This window comes from Toxotes jaculatrix, chromosome 18 (assembly GCF_017976425.1).
Source record: "Toxotes jaculatrix isolate fToxJac2 chromosome 18, fToxJac2.pri, whole genome shotgun sequence".
NCBI classification, from domain to species: Eukaryota; Metazoa; Chordata; class Actinopteri; family Toxotidae; genus Toxotes; species Toxotes jaculatrix.
In genome coordinates this window covers 9,285,308-9,304,273 of record NC_054411.1, presented here as the reverse complement: position 1 = coordinate 9,304,273, position 18,966 = coordinate 9,285,308, and the positions used below count along the sequence as shown (strand labels likewise).

Here is an 18,966-nt window from a genome sequence, read left to right as displayed (position 1 = left end):
GCCGCGGCGGGGACGAACGAACCGGCAACAAGCTGAAAAGTAGCACCTCAGAGTGAGCTTGTGTCTGGGGGAGCCTGCCAGCCCATGTCAAGTTGAATCCTGGGAGGAGAGCGAGTGTAGAGCGGAGAACAGACGAGAAAGGGAGGAAGGAGGAAGGGATCCGGTTTACTGCGGGCGCTTGGCGAGAGACATCCCCGGGCAGTGACGCCTGCAGCAGCATCAGGACCACCAGGATGGAGGGGGAGAATTACGGTTTGTCTTCATCCAACCCTTACTGTGGATGTTTTGAGCACCTGATAGTACCATGACTGCTTTTTTTTAAGCATTGATGTCTACCGTGTTCGTGCTCTGCTGTGCAAGTGAACAGAAATTACAGACTAGTCTACTGAACATAGATGTTCATACTTCTGCCAACCTGATTTCTTTGGGGGAGTGTTAGAAGGACAGCATGACATATTGCAGACTAAGTCCCACTCTACATTATGTCATATTTTACCATGTGTTTATCCAATCTAAATGCATGCACAGGAAAGGATGAGTTCTGTAGGGTTTTTATAAACCAGCTTAAAAACAGGTGGCCTCTCACAACCGAAAGGATATAAAAAGATCTATGTGATGAATTATTAAGCGTCACACTGCAGCAATGACAGCACGGTGGACACTGTACAAATCCACATATTTACACAGTATAATGCAGTGAGAAACAAGAAAAGTTCCTGCTCTACTGGGAATGGATAGGATCCAAACTGTTTTATTTATACCATGTTGGCATCTAATAAGAAGCACATAGGCTCTTTAGGTGACACAGTTTTACAAAATGCCTTCCTTTGAAACTGCCCCTTGTTAAAATGAACCATCTTTACAGGAAATTCAGTGTCCTGACATCATGTGCCCCCCCCCCCCCCCCCCCCCCCACACACACACACACACCCTCCATGTTGTGAGGCCACAATGAGCAAGCTGATGACTAGCTTAGGCTATGATAGAGGCTTCATCTCAATTATTTAGCAGTTTAGGTTTTCTGTGATCTTAATGCATCTCAAAATAGAACCATCAGCAATGGCCTCATTGCAAGAACTGATGCTCTCTTAAAAGAAGGGAGGGCTTTCTGTGAGTCACATACAAGAGAGTTTTAAAAAAAAGTTTTAGTCTAATCTAAGTGCAAATACACCCTTGAGATTATCGATCTGCATTTTTTTGTGTCTCCACTTATGGCAAAAGAGAAGTGTTAATGCTTCCCTTATCAATGAGTTTTTGACATATCAGACATAGTGTAGGGTCCACAGAGTGCAGTGATGATTTCCACCAGTCTGTAAGGGTCATACATCATATTTTCACTCAGTCCCGCAGCTGGATAATCATATTTATATGCTGTCATCTTCCCTTGTCAGTACTTTGCTATTTTCAGTTCAGCTGAAGAATCAGTCGACAATTATGTAATTATCTGCTAAAGTGCGTGGCATAAGAGAAGGGACATGCTGATGCTCCCAGCACATTCAACACTCTCACTGTCCCTGACACTTACTTAGTCAAATCAGCTGCTTATGGATCTGAACGTGTTAGTACAAGACGTATCATCTCTCCTTTCCCTGAGCAGCATGTCCATTCAGCAAAATAGAAGTCTGAGAAGGAGCGGAGAAGATTAATTCATCTGCTGTCAAGACTAGACTCTGACATATTTCATTTCATTTTGGTACAGCCCTATTTTTCTTTCTCCTTAATGTTATTATTAATGTAGACTAGACTTATGCAACAAGAAAACTGACAGTGTGTCTGGGGATAATCTGTAAATTTTATAACCTTTCTATGATATATGTGCAGTAATCTTCTAAAACTTAAATCAAGATTAGCAGACTGTGTTTTTGCTCTCAGTTCCTGTGATGTTGCTAGGTGCTGGTGCCCGAAACCAGCTATCTAGGGATTCATTGGGTGTAGCTTTGTTTCAAGACTCACTTCAAAGACTTTGAGCTGCACGGTGTCAAAATGTTGTTGTTATCTTATACTCTTGTGCTCCTGCACTTTTGCCATCTACCTGCACCACGTCAATGCAGCTCAGTTTCTCTTTGCATAGTGAAAAGTGTACACACAAAGGAAATAGTGTGCCTGTTCATAGGCGTGGTGCACTACAGTGGCAGGTGCATGTGGTTGCTGTGGTTGTGGGTGTCATCTCTCCTTTCAGTCTGACCCCTCCTCTACAGCTGAGTGATTGACGTTTGCTTCTGCTGGCCTGTAATATGTTGTTTTCCTGCTGAACCTTGTGATGATGAGACAGGTTTACTCCAGCGCTAAGCTGCTCTCACGTTAAAACCACACTCACAGAAAGAATGTCAAAGCAGCAGCAGCAAAATCTCAGTGGACTTATGCAGACGTCTTTTTTTTAAGATACAAAAAAAAGAAGTGTGACATGAAAATCAAAAGATAAAAAAAGGAAAGTTCAGATCTGTCACTTCAAAGTCAGTGCGAATCTGCAGTTCGTCTCCTTACTCAACCGTGTAAGATACCAATCTAGAAATAAACATTCTTATAACAGGGATAACAAGCTTATCCCTTTTTTTGTCTTATTAAATCTATACCAGAGTCTGCATAAAAAGGATATTAAAACTTTAAAGCAGCTGAAAGGAACACTGGGCAATGAGTCCTGCGACTTTATCACAAAAACGTTACTAAGCACAGTCAGTCTATATTTAGGTCGATAAGGCTTATTCTTTTGTGGTGAGCATATTCAATTGAGCTGTACCAGCAGAGGTGCTTGTTCTGCTCCCACCCAAGCCAGTTGTTAGTCACTGGAGCTGGTGCTAACATTAGGCTGCTATGTAGGAGTTCCACCAACACAGATCAGAAAGCTCTCTGTAGGTTTAACTCCAGCTGGGGAAACATCACAGAAGACGTGTCTGTCTACCTGACTGATTTTCAACAAAACCTCCTTGAAGACTGTCTCCTCTGGCAGCTGAAGGTTTTCTGATTGCAATAATTGTGTGTGGGTATTCCACATAGCTGTTCAACTAACATATATCTCACAGCTGAATTAAACCTAAGTCTGCTATTTGGTAAACTCCAGAAACCTTCTGGCCTGTTTAGTGAACTAAGAATAAAGGTGTTGTTGCGTGCTCTGTCCACCTGGTGGCATGTCTGCATAACTGCTGTAGGAAACTGTTCATTTGGATCCAGTTCAAGACCAGGCCTACATGCTGTACACAGCACCACGCAGAGGAAATCACAATTCAACAGCCACTGTTCCTGCTAAATGACGACGTTTGCAACACGCACATTCAATCATGTAGGTGTGGCTGCACCAAATTATTTCTGTAATGTGAAACTGTATTGATTTCTATAGGAAGATTATTTTTACTCCTCCCACCCTCCACCTGGAAGCACAGACTGCAGAATCAGCTATAGAGCAGCAACTGCTAAAAATTAAGCTTATACAAGATTACTGCTGTATTTGTAATATCTTATTGTGGATACGAGAGGCTTTTATAGCAATTATGCAGTTCTAGTGACACAAGCATATTTCCCCTCTTGTTTCTTTGTTCCATCTGAAGGCTGTTGACTACTTACAGTTCATTTAGCTGAGCTTGTGTGTGAATGTGTCAAACAATCATTTGTCTTTAACTTCAGAAGTTATAAATCAATACTAACGGTTAAATCCAAACCAAACAGTCAGCTTAACATGTTTTTTGGACAGTTCTGGAGCTCCAGAGCAACATGAGCTCTGTGTGATCTAATAATGATTCAGAGGTCCAATAGCAGACCTATTGTCTAACTGACCATTGTGAATAGGCAGCTTTGGCACCCATGGGCCCTATCCTTAAGGGCTCTTCAGGCTGTTCCAAGCTGTCATTGAGTACATCTGGTGCTGTAAGTCTCTAATAGTTTTTTGCACTTAAAATAACCCAGAAGTCTATATGAGGCAATATTAAGCATAATGAATTGAAAGTTACTGTTATTGCTATGGCTAATTTGCCTTTATGGCTTTCATTAGGACACTTACAGTTTGCTGTGTGGACTCAGGCATGGCCACTTGGCAGTTCAGTACAATAGACTGTAATTCTTTCATTTACAGCATGTATTTTTTCAACCTTGCTTGCAGGGAGGAGCAGGTACTAGGCTGCAGAGTGCACTCTACACACCTACTCACCAACTATCTATCTATCTGTCTGTCTGTCCGTCTATCTTCCACCCACCTGTTATTACTTTCTGCAGGTGCTCTGTGAGTTGTTGACAACACACTCATTCAGAGAGGTACTGTAAGGTGGAGTCGAGCAGAGGTGCAGGAATATGCATACTAAAAAAAAAAAGAGAAGAGAAACATTTGTGCTGACTTCACTGTGTCCTCTGCTGCTGTTCCTCCTGTGACAGGGCTGCTCCTCTGGGTGATGTGCAGCTGCAGCATTTTAAAGTAACCAGGACTGACTTTGCAGTTCATGCAGGGGTCACTCTGAGGCACTCTCTCCCTCTCCCTCCAGCAATGAAATGGGCAATGGTGGCTACATCAAAAGCGATGTAACAGCCAGGCAAAACCTGCAAATGCAGTGAGTCTCAGATCTACCTTGTCGCATTCAGTAATTCAATTGCTACCTAGCCACCTAGCCTGTTGCTAACACGCTGTCCTTCATGGCGTGATTGATAGAGAGGTCAGAGTTGAAGAGTTTATTAATGACTTCACACTGAATGAGTGAGGCTGTTGTTGAGGAGTGAGAGACACTTTGTGTGATTAACATGTGAGCTAATTCAGAGTGGCAGGTGGAGTGGTGCTGGTTCAGGAGTCGAGGTAAACATTTCTGCTTTGCTCCACAAGAGGAAGTGATCAATTGTCGTTGATTATGAACACATCTGTGGCAGAACCAGACCAATTAATTCTGTTGTGTGTGTTTGTGTGTGTGTCTTTGTGTATGATGTGGCTCCAAGACCCCGAAATGTGATTTTGTCATGGTGAATAACCCTCAATAGGTGTGAAAATAATCTAATCAAAACAAATGGCTCACAGTGTTTTGCCCAGGAGCAAATCATTTCTTCTACCCTGTTGCCAAGCAACAATGAAATCTTGATTTTATGTACAAGGCTTTTGAAGCCAAAAATGATGAGTGAGTAGAAGCTAAAAGCAACAGAGGGTAGAGATGGAACTCAAAAACTGCACCGCACAAAACAGAGCGACGTGCTGCTCACAGTTCACCATCAATCTCACAAACTTTGAATTTCTCCTTAGGTGTGCTTCTTTTAATAATTTTCCCTGTGATTGGGTTACATTGGTATACATTTTGTCAGGCACAGTTGGATGCAGCGGAGGTCCCAGAAAACTGAGATTTGTCCTGGCGGTACATTGATAAATGATTTCAAATACAACCTGGCTTTTGTATTTGTATATGCAGTCTGTTAGGTCTAAGAATATCTGCTTGAATTAGTATGGAAAGTAGCAAGAGAGTGCAAGTGGGAGAGAAAGAGAGAGAGAGAGAGGAAGAGAGAGAAAGAGAGAGAGAGAGAGAGAGAGAGAGAGAGAGAAAGAGCAGAGGAGGATAGAGGGACGCTGAGACACCAGTGCAAAAGGGGAACAGGGAGAAAGCAGAAGTGATTTCAGCGTCCTAGCAAGTTGCACATTCTAATCAAGGAGGAAGAGAAAGTAGGTGAGGCTGAGAGATTGGCCTGCGGGAGCGGAGAATTCATCTGACTGGGAGATTAGGTGAATCAGAGTGACACAAAGCTGGACCTTACAGTTGGAGTCTCTCCGTGGACAGAACAGCTGGGACCTCAGAGTGACAGCGGGGAGTCTGGGCCTTCACAACTTCCCTTGTCCTCCATCTCAGTCTGACTCGCCAAGAGGGACTCTGTTGACACAGCCACTAACAGAGATAGACCTTCACACACAGCACACATATTGCGCACTGGAACTATGGGGACAGTGAGTGAACTTTGCGTGTCCAGCCTTCAGACATTTTTGTGTCCTGCTGTGAAGGCGCCCCAGCAAGCTCCAGGTAAAGTTAGAACTGTGGGCCTTGTAGCTCATGGTTCTTTTCAGTAAGAAAGTTTTTTGTTGATTTTGGTTGTTGGCATGTGTTTTAGCAGAACTGTCATCCTATAAGACTGAACTCTCGGGCTAAAATTGATCTGTTTTAAACCATTATTGATATTAGTTTTGACCGACTTCTCTCTTTAGGATAACCTGTTGACTGACAGGGTCATTGTGCTTGTACGTGCTTGTGTGACCACTGGCACAAACACACGGCTCCACCAGAGATGAAAACAAACAGTTGGACAGAAATAGCGGGAGCGTCTTGCGGCTTAGGGAGGCTCTCTCATTTAGCACGACTTAAACCTCTGCCCTGTGCACACACACCGAGGGAGGGCGAGCTAATGTTAGGTAATGTTATCATTCTGAGCAGTTCTAATCTTCAGCAGGTCTCGCACACATCCACAGCCAAACTCATTTGAACCTTGTTCACACACAGGCTATAGCAGATCCACAAATTGCATGGCCAATCTGAAACCTCCTGTTTCTGTTCCTGCCCTGCTTGGCTGTGGATATGAGAAAATCCCCTTTTTTCCCAGTTGCTAGTTGCTGTGTCCTTTGGTAAAGGGGATGGCAGTGTTGTATTTACTGGAGATCACCTCCTAAACCTGAATAAACAGCTTTTAGTGCTTCCCAGTTTAATTACAGATGGAGGAGCAGGCAGGAGTGGAGCTGGCTTAGGCGTTGGTCTCTTTAGGAGTGTGCTTATACTCACCATCTGTCCGCATATGTCCAGATTTGTTCTGTAATAATAACAAGATGATGATGATGTGTGTGTAGTTCATTGTTTTGGGTTGGTTGTTAAGTGTTGCAACTGTATTCCACTACACTGCAGGATAGTGTACAGGTTCCCATTTGGAGTGTTGACATGACTAAAACGGCTTCATTGGGTTGTAGTGGATCAGCTGACTGAGTGTGTAGCAAGGGGAAGCATTGCTGTCTCAGTGATTTCAAAACACCTGAATCAGCACCAGGGACGTGTGTGAAACTTTAGTTTTGTTATACATATTCAAGAGGGGAAGTAATCTGGATTGTTCTGGTGACAGCAGAATTTCACAGCTTTTTGTCAAGCAAACAAAATGAATGGCACATTGGGTGGAACTGAAGAAAAAGCACGATGAGTTCCAGTTAAATCCTGGTTTGTCATTTGAATATTCAGCCTCCAGTCCAGCTTGTGGGCTGAACATGGAGCGATACATTCCCAAAGGCTTCACTTAAGCTTTCACCCACCTGCACGTGTCAGTTTTTTTTTTTTTTTTGGTTAAACTGTAATAGCATTCATGTTGTGATGGCAGCCATTACATTCTGTGCCCCTAGTGGTGGGAAGAAATTGGGCGGTGTACTGTAAGTGTTGGTGTTTCTGTTTTTAATCATGAATCATACAAGTGATTCATGTGTGACTCATCTAATGGTTGTCCAGCAAGTTCCCATTGTATCAGCAGCAGTATTACATCACTCCTAAAATATAGCCAAATGCTGTTTAACATGAGATGCTTAAAAAAAAAAAAAAAAAATCAAGCAAACATGAGTGAGGAGTTAAAAAAAAAGTCACTTGGCTCCCTCATTGGCTGACCTCATGTGGTGACATCTTATTTCCCAAAGTCGTCATGTTTCTCAGGAGATACAAACTGATTTTTTTTTTCATCTAAAATTAATCATTTGCGTGTCCAGTGTTAGGTCACTGCCCTTCCTAACTTTAAATGTAACTCTGAATCTAACATTCACAACTACTGTTGAGTGTCACTCAATATGCCAAATTATTCTTTCCCACACTCTGAGACTGATGGTGGGCAGTGCATCACTTGAAGCAGACACAACAGTAATTTATCTGATTGATATCAGGGCAGTTGCAGGTCATCAGTCACTGCACAGTCAGGCAGGTGTGCTTGGGATTTTCCGGGGCTCTCTGACATGGAAATTAGTCATGTGGGGCTCCAGGAGTAGCCGAGGACACACTGATCTGTTTGGGAACACAAACAAGTCCGTCAGCAGCAGCGAGTGTTTTGAGAATATTTACCAAAGCAGCTTGTTGTGAAAGAGAGTATGGTGCAGTTACAGTTGGCGATGATGCCGGAAAGGATTCCTCTTTGATAGTTCAAAAAAAAGCTCAATATGTAATGACTTTTGCTAAGTTTATGCTTATGAACATGATTTTGAGCTGAAAACATCACAAGTCTGTGACAAAAGACTGCACATTACCTCTGTTTGGCTTCTCAGAGAAGCCATCTATGGCTAAATACAAGGGATGTCCATATGCTCCATACCAGTAATTTATGTTGAATGTAGCAATTCTACTCCAAAATAATTTTTAGAAATATGTTTTTTCATCTTCTTCCCATCTTGATTTTCATTACATCCCAAATTGGGAATGACGCACTGGTTATCAGAAGGTTTGTGTGCACACTTTTCCCTCTGGTAACTCACGGTTTGATGTGTTTTGGACGCTGAACCAGACCAGACAGACTGCTTCAAAGAGAAGTGTGTGGGAATCTAAAGATAGGCAGATGAAATCCATACAACCGTGAAAGCCAAGCTTTATGGTAGCATGGGAGGATTTGTTTTTTTCTTTTTTTTTTTTGGTTTTATCTTGATAAAATGGCATTAGATGAACAGACACGGCTGTTGGTGAAGTGGAACATAATTTTTCTGGGTTGTGTTTCTAAGGCTATCTCGGACATGTTACTGTAAGCTCTGTTGTGCTGTAAATGTGTAGACATGCTGACGTCCAGCTCATCAGCTTTCATGCCTGCAGACAAGCTCCATCTATGAACAGCAGGGGTTTTATTTTGGCATTCTTCAGGACTGCTTGTTAGTCAGACTTATGCATAATTAACTACAGATGAACAATTGCTTCGTCAGCCTGTAGTCTCCCAAGGCAGTGATAGCTATTGGTGGAGTGACCATGTCAAGTGCAGAAATGCAAAATGCTATGAGCCTAGCCTGAGGAGGAGTGACTTGTTCTGGACCGACAGGCTTTCAGCTGTCCTACTATATCAGGTCCTCTCTGCATTTCACAGCCTTTTCCTAAAACTGATTTTCAAAGTCATGGCTTCTGAAAGTATATCTGTATGTATATGAATGTAAATGGAGGAAGGACAACTGCCATTATGACGATAGGTAGAGAGCATGCTATATTTAAAACAGAGCTTTATTTTTGTAATTGCAAAATAATTTGCCGAGCATATTTTTTCTCTCTCACACGAGAAAAGTGACATGATAGATAGAGGTTTCCCTGTTTTTATTATATGACTCATGCAAGTAATTGCTCAGGTGTGCACCCCCTCTCAACCAGATAATTATAAGATGGATCAATCCAAAGGTCTCATTACCTCCGACTGCACCTGTAAAAGGAGAGCAGTGGTTTCAAAATCAGCCATGCAAATTAGTCACGCATGGAGCAACAAAACTCCAGCCACAGCTTATGCCAAAGAATGTCTGCCATGCATGTTGTAATCTTAATGGTAACAGAGTCGTTTTTCAAGCCTGATGATTACACGTTCCAAACTGTTGTTTGGATACTAGCTTCCTGTTTCTCAATGAGCCTCTTTTCTGGGGCTGAATTTTGTTTGTATGTCAAAGAGGCAGAGAAAAACAGGCATGCTGTCATGTGAAATTACCCAATATCCTGCAGCAAACTAACCACTAAATGTTTCAAAATGTGTGGCAAATCTGTAGATAACTGTGTGGCAGTGTCTGGTCCTTAGAGATCATCTATGTTGTAGTGATGTGGGTCCAGATGTTGTAATTTAAATTTCTGTTTTTTAATTTTTTTTTCCTGCAGGCAGAACTGTAATTATTGCAAATGATCAGCAGGTGTCACTCTTGGCATCTCTCCTCATCGGATGGTTACAGGTTATTTTCTCACACAGAAGAAGAACTCAGATCTTTAAGCACCTGGCTTTACCATGCGATCCTTAGGATCTGTCACTGACATTGTTATTGCTGAATAGATAAGAACAGATCCTTGTGGTTTTGGAAACAACAATGTTGTGCAGTTTCAGTGATCTGAGTTGACCACTGTATTGCTCCATGCACACACTTCTTGAACCAGTCAAGAGTCTCCTTAGGAAAGCATCCCCTTAATATTTCCAGTGATTTTACAGATCATGATTACCATGTTTACTGCCTTCTCTGTCCAGAGGATGTTTTCTAAAGTTTGAGAAAAGAACCCTGATGATATAATCAGGGTTATCTCAGCTTGAATTAGCAAATTATGCTATTTTAACAAAAAGTTTGCATTATAAATGCAAGCTGTTTAAAAGATGTTTATAAAACACAGGATTTAACAGAGACATTATTGAGTGGCATTTTGGGAAGTGTAGGATCTGGTGCTTTTGGTGCTTGGCTAACACTAACACTAGAATTGTCTCTCTGGGTACACATCATTGAACTGTATGGCGCTTATGCAGTCACACATTGTATATGTTAAATTATTTACTAGTTTCTCATGTTAATTTGCTGTTCAAAGTCAGGAGGTCTACAGACAGAGGTACGGGCCTGTTGTTTTACTTTAATTGGCGGAAAGCATCTTTCCCCGAGGGTTGGCTCTGTCGCTTGCAAACGCTGTAATCCAAAAGCTTAACATAGTACGCTAAGACAGAACAACAGCTATTCAAAATGTTCTCGGGTGTTAGTGAGCTACTTTCAGCTCATGCAGCTTTAACTGTTTAAATCCCATTGCTGCTGGAAAGAAGTTCTGTCTTGTTTTTTTTTTGTTTTTTTTTTTTTTTTTACTGAATTACCATTCCTTCCTTGCAGATAAAGCAAACTCTGTATGTCTTTAAGAAACAATACAGGGAGTAATAGCAATGATAACGATAAACTCAGCCCAGACCTTGGATAAGGAAAGAAAGGTATTGAAGCATAGTTTTTTAGCATTTGAGGTCGTGAAATTATGATGTTGTATTGCATTACTACATTGTTAGGTGTTGCATGACGATGCAAGAATTTCTCCAATGCCACATCACTGAAACCAATAATCAGCTGCATCTTTTAACATGCGTGAACCAAAAACCTGCTGATTTGATGTTTGCATAAACACTCCATTAACATCACATTTTATTTGCGGATTAGTTCTACATGTCTTTGTGCAGATTGGGAAGTTGCAACAACAATAGCTTCATGTGTTGATATCATCGTAAGCATTGCTGATCATTTAAAGGTCAAGCAGATATCTGGATGCACTAGTTCCAGGTTGTTTAGCACAGATTTACAGCGGTGCTCAGGGGAATGGGTGAACTCATAACAATGAATTGAAACTTTGTGTGCACAGGGTTCACTTCACAAAGGCTTCATTGTCAGTTGTTGAGTTTGAACCGCACAACCGAGCCATTCAAGTCCCACAGCTTGAAGATGAGCCCCTTAAATGAAGTAGCCATGCAGACTGTAGGACTTTTCAGAGGAGTCTCAATGAGTTCAGTCTCATGGCCAGTGTGGTCTTCAAACAAGGCATGGATCTCAGTATTTTGTCTTGATTCCTGTGCTCATTGTTACTCAACACAACATATATCCAGACAGTGTTTTGCACATTTTGTCCTTGTGCATCAGATAGGGTTGGAGAGAGAGAAAGAAAAACAGAGGAGCTGTTTTTTTCCCTCTACCTGGCCTCCTTCATTGGCTGTGAGCGCAACATTCCTCTTGGCTCTCACCAACAGGCAGGTACAGACTCGGCCCTCTCCTATCTGACAGCAGCACAGTTCTGCAGGTGTTATTCAAACAGCAGGCTGATTTATTCCCTTTTAACAAAGGGATGGGAAGCTGAGCAGCTCTTCTGTCTGCCCTCAGTTTTTTGCTATGCAGCCAAGAAAAGTCTCTGTGCTAGAACAAAGAGACCCCCATGGGATGCACCTTTGATCATAGGCAGCATAAAATGTGAATATACTGTGTGTTGATGGGCCAGGCTGAAACATGAAAGTAATAAATCCAGAAAGATGGCTTTCAAAGATAGGCTTTCATTTTGGAGAAGATTGAAAGTTGCGTCAGACATAAAACATGTTGCTCAGTCTAGCCAGTATTTGGCAGAGCCAGTTTCACCATTCGTGACACATCCAAATTAATGTGGCTTCAGTCTTGTTGGACTGATCTGACACTTTAGGTTGTGTCATAATGACCCTGTGGTGACAAGACAATTTTTAGGCAAAACACTGAAATATCCCTTATGATAAAAAAATAGAGCTGCAGTATTTCCATTAAAGGATGGTAGCTTTCAGATTTTCCATTTGTAATTTAAAGTGGAAATAAAAAAAAAAAAAAAGAAAAAAAACTTGTACAAAATACCATTTAGTGTGGTAAAGCTAGTTAAAAAATGTGTGAGACATATGTGTGTCTGCATTGATGTCAGATTTATTGGAACAGTGGACTTTGATTACGAATTCAACAGGTGTGAGAATATTATGTGTTATATCTCTGCCACAGACAGGTGTTGGTGCTGTTTTCTAAAAAAAAAAAAAGAAAAGTTTGTTTCCGAGGTAAAAGTCAGACTGCAAACACATACCTCTGCTTTCCACGGATGTGGTGAGTCAAACGCAAGAGGTGCAAAGTCAGCTGCAGTGAACTGCTGTATCTGCGTGTGTCAATCACACTCCCTGCCCCCACTCAGCCCTGTCCCAACAACAGTGTAGTGTGTGTGTGAGTGTGAGAGAGAGTCCAAGGCAACAGGGTGCAACGCAGGCAGCAGACGCGTCATCTGGCCCATTTGCTGCACCTTCAGCCTGAGCAGCGTCAATTCCGCAGAGACAGGAGACTGTTACCGGATGTAGAGCAAGTTTTTCTTCAAAATAGGCCTTAATCTTTTAGATAGTTATAAAATATTAAATGAATCAACAGAATGCATTTAGTTATTTGCTTTTATTTCCAATTTTCCGAGGAGGCAGCTGTTGCTGCAATGTATCTGCTGTAATCTTTGTTGAAATGTAATGCATTTAAATGCAAATCCATTCCCACTCAAGTATTTTATTTTAATCCTTATCTTAGTATGTATAATCTAAACAGCATTGAGCAGCACTCGCAGTAATGCGAAGATCACAATTCAAGTCACCGTGCAGGAAATGTCTGCAGGAAAAAATTCTGTACTCTACTGACATTTTTCTGCAAGGGTTTCATTTTATTACAGATGTCCTGTTTTCCAGGGGAGAGTCATGGGACACGAGGTCCTCAGTGACTTGATTTAATAGCTGTGCAACCTATGCAGTGCATCTCAGTTGGATTTTATAGCTTTTTGTCTATTTTTAAATCACCCATCCTCACTGCCGAGTTTTGCAACGCATTCGTTCTCGGGGATTTTATTATGAAAGTGCTGACCGGAAGCTCCATGCGTATGAACCCCACGTCTTGACAGAGAATCGCGCGCAGGAAAGATTGGTTGGTTAAAGTCCTTCGTCTGTTCAGACCACTCCTTTGAGCTGTCGACAGAGCCACCCTTCGTTTGCCAAAGAAATCGTTTCCCCCAGTGTATTTGTTAAATTCGGCAACAAAAACTAAAAACCGGTCAACACATTTGTTGATAATTGTAAGTGTTGTTGTAATTGCCAAAGTTTTGACGCGCGGAAACCTCTGGAAACTTTCTGGACTGCGACCTGAGAGGCGTAGACAGCATGGTGTTAAAATCGGAAGACGGGATAGGTGAGTGAAACAGTCGAGGAAAGACATTTTGCTCCGTCTGAAAAATCGTTAAATGTCATTACAGGACTGTGTGTGGTCGTAAAAACATGTTTGTGAGACGATTATTCGTCAGCGTGAAACTATGAGGTGCTACTCGTGGGTGAAATTAAAAAAAAAAAAAAAGTAAATCTCAGAGACTAGTTGTGTGTCGTGAATGCTCGCTCGTCTGTGTCTGGCCTTGTTTACTACTCTGCCATTTGTACCGTCACTGTTGTGTCTCCTGTGTCAACTTTCTGCATATTTTATCAACACGTGTTTTTTTTTTTTTTTTTTTTTCAAAAAAAGACTAAACTTTCCATGCCTGAAAAAGAACAACGGGATAATATAAAATATATATTGTCATTTGTATTATCTGTCCACAATAACAGAATCCAAAGATTGAAATGAAACCAGTGTAAATAACCATTGAATATTAAGACATTTAAAAAGACCCTGTGTGGTAGCTGTGTCATTTCTCTTTGTATTATGCGTATTTCATTAACTTTTATTCCTCTGTTGCTGTCAATAAATTGCCACAGTTTAATATTTGTGAGTCTGCTCGAATGTCTATATTTGCAGATTCAATTAAATTTTCAGTGCTTTGGGTATTAGTTTTGACCACGTGTATAGACACATATAGCTTATCCTTTCATCCAGGGGTCCATCACAGTTTAATAGCTTTTTCCTCAGAGAGAACATCCTGAGTGTCATTTTTCAGTGAGCGCACAACTATCAGCAGCAACAGGTGTGAGAGCAGTTAACTCCTCCAATGTCAGCATGGAGGTAACACACTATTTCCCATGATAAGTTTTGATTTTCTTTATTATTCCTGCCTTTGAAGAGATTATCCCCATAGAAGACCATTCCAACAGCTGTAATATTTGTTGTAACCTGTATTAAAAGATGGTTGTAATTCTCTTATATAAGATTAGTATTGAGTGTACTGTTGTATTGGCGTAAATGTCTTTGAAGTCAGACAGAGAGCCTTTGTTTCTGAGCATGGCGCTTTCATCTCATTGGCTGGGTTAGCCTTGCAGCATTAATTAGCACCCTTAACTTGCGTCACTGTTAATCGTTTTAGAGAACAGTAAAGGTCTGACTGACTGATCCTGTTATACGCTGCTGCTCCTTTGTCCTGCTGATGGATAGGGAGAACTTTACTCACACGGCCCAGGCTGAGCCTGGCTGGCACACAGCTGCATTGTTTGAACAGGCACAGAGATGAGAGAGAGGAACAGTCGATTCTCTTCGGGTCCATTTGTCTCTGCCACTTAGAAGTGGGTGGTCTGGGAAGTTAAAGTAGTTGTCACTAATGGTTCCCTAATGAGCGGCGCTGAGAGCTCTAATGGGCCCTCCAGAACAATGTGCCCTGCCTGGCACTAATGCCCCAGTGGTTTGATAATCGTCATCCTCTCCCCCTAATCATATTTTAGCCTTCTTTCTGCATTGGTTGCAGCTCTCCTTTCATCTCAGGCCATTGTTCATTCTTTATAGTTGCTGCTATAATGTAAGCAGACAAATTGTATTTACTGTTTAATGCGTCGGGCTGTTGTTGCAAGTTTCATGTTTGGTAGCTGAGCAACATTCAGGAGGCTGCATTGCTGACATTTTTTGAGTATCATATCACTAGTCAATGAAAAGGACACAAAAACAATGGTGTTCAGCCATTTAACCAATGTGACCTGTCACAGTAACGTTAAGCTAAATATTTTTTTCACCTTCAATTTACTTTTTTTTTTTAAATCACTTTTTTATATCTCAGACTACAAAAAGTCAAAAATAATAATTTCCCATTATACTTTGCCAGGGTCAAAAAATTTTTCTTAAGTAAGCCTTAGTTTTATTAGCAGCCAAATAAATGTATGCATTTATTAACAATATATTAAAGCACAACATGTATTTTAATATTTGGGATGATCAGCAAATATGAGGGTTTTTAGTTAATTTTAAAAGTTAGTTGTTTATTATAATCAAGGTGAGTTAGTTAATTAATTATTCATGTCAAGGCCTAAGCCACAAACAAATATAGAAAAATATTTTTTGTGATCAAATCATGGAGACAGATGGTCGTTATATCAAACAAAGTAAGTTTTCTTGTCCACAATCTCTCCAAGTCTAAACTTGAAACTAAGTCAATTGACAGAAAGTAAACTAATGGATAAATAACAAGTTGAATATCTTTGTTGAAATGTTTGAAAAGTGAAATTTTTGTCAGAGAAAACAATCAATTTCTTAATATCACCTTGGGCTTGAGGAAATCTAGGATTTTCTTACTATTTTCTGACATCTTATAAACCGAATTATTAGTTGATTAATCAAAGAAATTCTTGACACATTAAACATTAATGAACACAACTTTTAGTTGCCGCTCTTGCCTAAACTTCTTGCTGTTTCTTGCGGTGCTGCCTGTCAGGCAAACAGGAGCTCTTAATGTTATTGCATTGACTGTTAACACAGTTGACAGTAATAACTGCTCTCATAAACCCCTCATCACACAGGCCTGTGCTAAGCCATATCCTTTGTGTTCCACAAATAGATTTGCTGGTCATAAATGTCTAAGTGCACGAGAGGATGCTCTAGATAAGAGTGTGGCAGAGGTTTGCCAGCCACCCTGTCAGAAACATGTCACACATACAACTTTTCTTTCTCTAGTAATCAAAATAGCTGCAGACTGTTTCAGCTCTAGTTGTGTTGTTTCCTTTCTGTTTTGCAGTTTAGGGTGCAGTTTATTTTCCTCTCTTCTCTCCAGGCGCAGCAGGTGTCGACACACCTGGAGTAGCGGTCTTCACACGGGCCAAAACCTTGTGATCAGTCCTGTTGATAGGGACCTGAAATTCAAAATTCAAAATGGCAGCTGGCAGGAACTCGATAGTGAAAGCATTATTAACGAGTGTGCTGATTTGCCTATCAAATGGAGCTCAGGTGCCAGTCAGGGGTTGGTTATGCTCTAGTAGTGCTTGCATACTTTTCTGGGTATGACATGGAGTAGCAGACATTTATTAGCTCTTTGGTTGATTTTTTACAAATGATAGGGGATAGTTAACATAGTTGTTTCTTTCCTAAAAAAAAAAAGGAATGAATGCACTGAATTGTGAGAAAGTTCTGGTGCCATTGAAACTTTGTCAGTGAAGTAAACAATTCATGCTGAGTTGTATAGCTGCTTTGTTGGAGCCATTTTGCAAACCCTGGTTTTTGTGCACTACTCAGATCATGTTGTGATTGACTTGAAGGATTACATTTGGGAAGAATGGCTATTTTCTTGCCTTTCCCACAGGATGGGTGGGTTTAGCCACAGCTTTCACTCCTCCCCTGATCTTTCTAACTGTTCACAAACAGGAAGCCGAGAACTTGACAATATGCTTGACAGGAAGTGACATCCCACGGTTTGTGTGTGGGTTAAAGTTTCCACACTGCTGCGCCACAGAAAAAGTGAACATTTGACAAAAATAAAGACGCTGAGAGAAGTGGAGCTGAAAACCCAAAAAGAAAGAAAAAAGTTTTGAGGCTCCTCCATCTTTCCCATCATGTGTTTTCTGGATGTGTGTGTGTGTGTGTGTTCGTGCTTTTTACTGGCGAGAGAGGATGTTGACAGTAGGACAGCCCCGATAAGAATCAAGGCCAACAGCATCAGAGGACAAAAGCATGCATTGTGGGTAGAAATAGCACTTCCGCTTTTGAGGAAAAACAACGAGAAGCCTTCACATAGGCTTTTCAAAACAATCAATGTTGATAATTCCATTAAAATAGGATGGAGATTATTAAAGAAAGCTGAGCTTTTGTGTATATAATGATGGATTGCATGTGTGTGTGTGTGGAGCTGCGGGATGTTTGTGCTGTGGAGTTGTCTTTATGTTTGCTTTACACTGAAGCAGTGTGTACGATGCTAGGCCCAGCTATACGTTCTTCAGCCCTAGTTCCCACCCAGTCACATCCTCTAGTCCCAGCATTCCTGCACAGCAGCTTTAACACTGCTAGCAGACTGACTGTGAACTCTGGCGGAGAATGTTAATGTGGTCTTGGGGGTGTGACAGGGTCGTTGCTGTTCGAGTAGCCTTCGTTTCTGTCCCCAGCGACTCTATAGTATGACTTACCTCCCCCCACGTTAATACAGCAAGACTAAATAGTTAAAAGGTAAAGACTGCGCACTGGTGCTACTTTATATATATATATAAAAAAAAACTACTAAAAGTCCTTACTTTTGCAAACAGGTTCATTCCTGGTTTATTCTTTCTGATTTTGCCTTTTTATGAAATACTGGTTACTTCCTCCTCTAAGCAGCCCTGTGTTAAAAACGTGGTAGCTGCGTTGGAGAGGACGTGTTGTGTCAGGTACCTTTGAGACAGTGGAATCCGACACAGAAAGTCCAGCTGGAGTTCCAGATTATTGTGTTTAAAAGTTTATCAGATGCCAAAATTGTATAAGGAATAAGGAATGTGCCCTTGCATGTATTTGATTGGCCTATGCAGTGCCTTGCCAGATGACATATTGTGTTCCAGCAGAAGATGAGCCTACTTCAGCAGAGACGCTACTTCATTTTAAAGGTGTAACAGATGAAAAAGTTTGGCAGCCACTGGTGTGCTGAATAGTGGCTCTGTGCATATTTAATGACTTTTTCATCCTGACATATCTAGCCGTTCTTCACCCTGTAATTTCCTGCATTTCCCATAACAACACACAGAAAACATGACCCAATGTGACCCAATACAGATTTTTTTTTGGTCATTCTGAGCTTTATGTCTTTACTGTTACAGTTTCATTTTGGGGACCATCTGTAGATAGGTGTATTTTCATACAAATATCCTATCTAAAGCAGGATACAAACCCCAACTTGTCAACTTTAACTCCATAAACACACGAGTTCAATATTCAGACTAGTCAGAGGAAGCTCTGTCACTGAGGGACTGCAGAGTGCAGCCAGCACAGCAGAGGGCTCCAGGTTGACTCATCCAGCTCCATGCAGACATTAGGCAAGTGCTCATGTCTGCTCTGCGCTGCAGACGTACCTGAGGCATTGAACACTCATGCTGTAAAAACATGGACACGACAGTGAGGAATGCTGGGAATCTTGCACAATGTTTTGGGCATTCATCATTAGCATTGGGATAATTCTCATGCACTATCCTTGACATAAAAATACGCAATTGTCTTCAGCACAGACTCCATTGTTAAACTGGATTTTAGAGGTGGTCATGATGGTAGTATGACTCGTCATATGACTGGTCAGGAGAGAGAAGACCTGGCTTGAAGTGCTGATTCATAACAATAGCTCATACTAGAGCTTATCACTTCCTCTCTGTCTCTTTGGGAGCTGACCAGATGTTTCC

General features: G+C 41.3%; 1 protein-coding gene across 3 annotated transcripts in view; it reads left to right on the top strand.

The window, feature by feature from the left end:
- The window catches only part of cyth1a (cytohesin 1a), a 41,321-nt gene continuing 22,355 nt past the window's right edge, over positions 1 to 18,966 (top strand). Inside the window, exon 1 of one of the 3 annotated variants that reach the window (XM_041063586.1) lies at positions 1 to 252. In XM_041063586.1, coding sequence (XP_040919520.1) covers positions 234 to 252 — 19 coding nt within the window. In that variant the 5' untranslated portion in view covers positions 1 to 233. Of the gene's footprint in view, positions 253 to 5,612; positions 5,970 to 13,358; positions 13,625 to 18,966 lie in introns of those variants that run through there. The other 2 variants (XM_041063584.1, XM_041063585.1) reach the window with 2 other exon arrangements.